Source organism: Panicum virgatum, chromosome 7N (assembly GCF_016808335.1).
Source record: "Panicum virgatum strain AP13 chromosome 7N, P.virgatum_v5, whole genome shotgun sequence".
Lineage (NCBI taxonomy): Eukaryota > Viridiplantae > Streptophyta > Magnoliopsida > Poales > Poaceae > Panicum > Panicum virgatum.
The window spans coordinates 18,825,995-18,829,675 of NC_053151.1; the positions used below are offsets into that span (position 1 = coordinate 18,825,995).

The window sequence follows — 3,681 nt, forward strand, 5'->3', positions numbered from 1 at the left end:
GTTCACCTTGCACTCCAGATCAAAGATCTTTATCTGGAGATACTCGATGAAATCCTGAACTGAATTGGTGCAGGATCGACCCACCTGGTAAAACCACAGTTTTCTGGAGCATCTAAAGACTGCAAAACAAATTTCATGTAAGGTGTCTCAATAAAGATAAAGAAATAAAACAACCGAGTATTACCCATGCGTGTGGGCATTTGAAGAAACGCCGACCGCCATCCATCCCGTCGGTGCACATCTGCACTAAGCAGTCCTCACCATGTCTGCATTTTGGCCACGGTTCTCTACGGTTATCGTATTGTCGAAGAGGAGTTTCATTGGTAAATTCACTCTTGTGCTGTGGCGAAAACTCAAACACTGGTTCCGGAAAGGAATCAGGTCCAAGAGGCCCCTCCCATATTATGGGGTCTCCCTTTCTTTCTCCTTTTCCTTTCCCAAAACCGTAGTAATTCTTCCCGCTAGACCCACCTCCAGACATTGGGTATACAATGAGCTTTGGCGTTTGAGTGCTGTTGGGACTTCACAAACTTCGGAGTATTTATAGGCGCACAAAGGTTTGATACCCGGAGTGTGGAGTGTAAATGCACCTGAAAAACCTACAGTACTCGCACGCTCCACAGCGCTCACTCCTACCACTTTAAACACGGACACGACCTCTCGTTGCTCTTGACTTGTACCCTCGCACGCTCAACACCGCTCACTCCTCCCACTTTAAACAACGACACGACGTCTCACTGCTCATGACTTCAGCACTTGCACGCTCCACAACGCTCACTGGTATCACATCGAGCATATTATCGCACGAACCTAATTGTCGTACTGTCACTGCATCGACCTACTCGTGATTATTGCACTGCCCTGACACATCCCATCGCCCGGAACACTGCACGGCACCGGCCTAATCATCATAATTTCACTGCACGGATACATACCATCGCCCGAAACACTGCACTGGCCTACTCATCATAATGGTACGTAATGGACACATCCCATCATAGTCTGCACAGGCCTACATAACATAGTATGACGGATCAAAGTAATTAACAAGCTACAACCTGTAAACTAGATGCGTCCGCGCTTGCCCCCTCTCCTCCTGCCACGTCGCTCTGCAGCCTGGGCCGCCCTAGTGTGGTGCTGCGAGTACGTCAGTGGATCCGGCGGGATGGTCTCGCGAGTGGACCGACGACCCTGCTCAGGAATAGGCGTATGCTCCACCTGACTGTAGTCCTGCGTCGCGAGTGGGGCACCCCCCAGCTGTGAAGTGCCGACGACCTCCTGCGTCGGTGCAGAAGAGAAGAACGTGTTCACCCACTCCATCTGCGCGAGGTCGTCCACCTCCTGAATCTCCTCATCGTCGTCTGTCCCTCCCACCTGCCGGTACTCTGATTCACAAACCTCCATCCATCAATGTTCAATTAAGTATGTACTTGTTATTGCAAATTAACAACTCATCTTAGACGTACCTAAATCTTGTATTGGATGACGAAGAGACGAAGATCCGGCGCCGTACGGATCTATCGACGGAAACAACGACGAGCCGGGCGCTACACGAATAAGAAGTACAAGTTAATGAATAAAGTTTTACATGATATGGTATTGTAAGTGACACGAGGTTAGAGTACGATTTACCTGCCGAGTACAAATGTGCCGGCCGCGGCACGTATGTGGGCCGAACTGCAGAACCCGAAGGTGTCGCCATCGTGTCAGGTGGCGATGGTAGTGGACCTGACTGTGCCGCAGGTGCAGATCGTCGTGACGATGGACCGGGCATAGGCACCGGCCCCGAACTACGAGGTGGAAGGAAGGTGTCGTCCTCACGACAGGTCACGGCTCGTCGAAACCGCTTGCACATGTCGACGATCTTCTGCAGCATGCTCTGGTGCTGCGCGGGTGTCATGTCATGGTACTGGCCCATGCTCGACGAAGCCTCGGACTCAATCGCTCGTATGACATCGTACTGAACCGAGAAAGTAGTAACATCATATGCAATCAGTTTTGTAGACTGCAAAATCAATCAGAGAAACGTACCGCTATGGCGAAGTTCTGGTCTCGAACTACGGGGTACGTCTCGGACACCCTTGTGGCCTCGATCCGAGCATCTGGTGGAACATGCACGACATGTGTGCGCGTCCTCGGCAGGTACCACCGTAGGTAGTCCGCGAACGCCTCGTCGCTGTGCGGCCGATCCTCGAAAACGACATCGTTGAGGGCCGCGGCCCAAGAGTCGACGTATGGACGGACCTTGTCAGCCCACCGCGAGCCTGGTGGCTGGCCCTGACGTGTCCACCTATAATACAAAGCTTGAGCGATTCAATGCTAAATGGTAGGTTATAAAAAAAGATGAATTATTAACAGAACTATTTATTCGGTACATGTGGACGTGGGCCTCCACTGAGTGCACAATCGGGACTGGGGTCTGCTGGTAGAGACCGAACTGCCTCATGACCCGGTTCACATAGTACTCCTCGACGTGGATGTCGTAAAGGATCGGCTTCCTCGTCATCCAGTACTCGTGGTCTCGCAGGCATAAGGAAGAAAGACCGCTCGGTGCCCGGGCGTAAATGTCGGCTGCAGTGTACGGAGTCCACCTCACGTCCGTGTCCACAAGAGCGTCAAACTGTCCCACGAAGTCGTGGTACGACTTCCTCGTCTGCACGCCGACCCAAGAAGGCTGCATAACGAAAAAAATATGTTAACTGCTAAATCGTACAGTTGTGAAGGCATGTAACAATAAGTAAAACAAACGATATAACGTACCCTCCTGAGGCACCACAACAAACCCATCATAGGTCTGTTGACATCGTCGTGGTCTGCGGACAGCTGGACGTACGGCTCGAAGTCCATCTCTGGCCTACCGATGGGAAAGCGCTCGTACGACCAGAGCTGTAACAGTAGAGGACACCCAACAAAAATGGGCTCCTTTGCTGAGACCTTCGTCACGCCCGTGCAAAGACCCCTGTAAGTCGCAGCCAAAACGGCAGAACCCTAGCTAAACTGTGAGACCTCGTGAAGTGGAGCATCAGCTATCGACCTCGCCAAAGGAATGAGCTATTTGGGGGCACGAGTCACCCTGGGAGCTGCAGAACATGACCCAGCCGAACAGCCACAGTAAGTAGGCCTCGAAGTGCCTGGCAACCGTAAAGTCATCTGCGTCTGCCCTCATGTAGTCCGCCTTCAAAATGGTACGAGTCGTCAATGCAAATATGTAGGAATATAAGTATGGAAAGATTCAACATTTATGTACTCACACTGAACTGTAGGAGCCACCTCTTTGTCGGTCTGTGTGCGTGGTTCGCAGGCAAGGGCCGGTACGGCAACGCTAGCTCGTTGCGCTGAACCCCGGCGAACCGAGCCAAAAGGTCATCGCGCCACGATAGTCCCACGTCCTCTGCACCCACGGCTCGTCCAGCACACGGCAAGCCTAGAAGCATCGCCACGTCCTAAAGAGTAGGGGTCATCTCATCGACCGGGAGGTGAAACGTGAGCGTCTCCGGACGCCAACGGTCGAGAAGTGCCGCGAGGAGGGACATGTCGAACTGAAACCGTGGAGCCCTGTCCCTAGGTCGACGTGCAGGGTCGGCCATATCTCCCTCCACAAGTCGCGCAATCGGGAGAAGACCTGAAGCGCGTAGCCTGCATCGCGAAAATGAAACATCAAGTTAGAACAAACGGTTACGG

General features: G+C 52.5%; 1 protein-coding gene across 1 annotated transcript; it reads right to left on the reverse strand.

The window, feature by feature from the left end:
• Positions 1-2,248: 2,248 nt before the first annotated feature.
• Positions 2,249-2,847, reverse strand: LOC120680972 (serine/threonine-protein phosphatase 7 long form homolog). The gene is made up of 3 exons (XM_039962533.1): positions 2,761-2,847; positions 2,405-2,674; positions 2,249-2,290 (listed from the first exon to the last, which is right to left on the reverse strand). The coding sequence occupies exons 1-3, from the start codon at positions 2,845-2,847 to the stop codon at positions 2,249-2,251; spliced, it is 399 nt and encodes a 132-aa protein (XP_039818467.1).
• Positions 2,848-3,681: the final 834 nt, after the last annotated feature.

What these genes read in the sequence shown, in the direction of transcription:
- LOC120680972 (XM_039962533.1), bottom strand. Translation starts at nt 2,847, where the DNA reads ATGGACTTCGAGCCGTACGTCCAGCTGTCCGCAGACCACGACGATGTC. An exon ending in TGTTGTGGTGCCTCAGGAGG is followed by an intron (nt 2,675 to 2,760) that starts GTACGTTATATC and finishes TTCGTTATGCAG; the next exon opens with CCTTCTTGGGTCGGCGTGCA. An exon ending in AGCAGACCCCAGTCCCGATT is followed by an intron (nt 2,291 to 2,404) that starts GTGCACTCAGTG and finishes TTTGTATTATAG; the next exon opens with GTGGACACGTCAGGGCCAGC.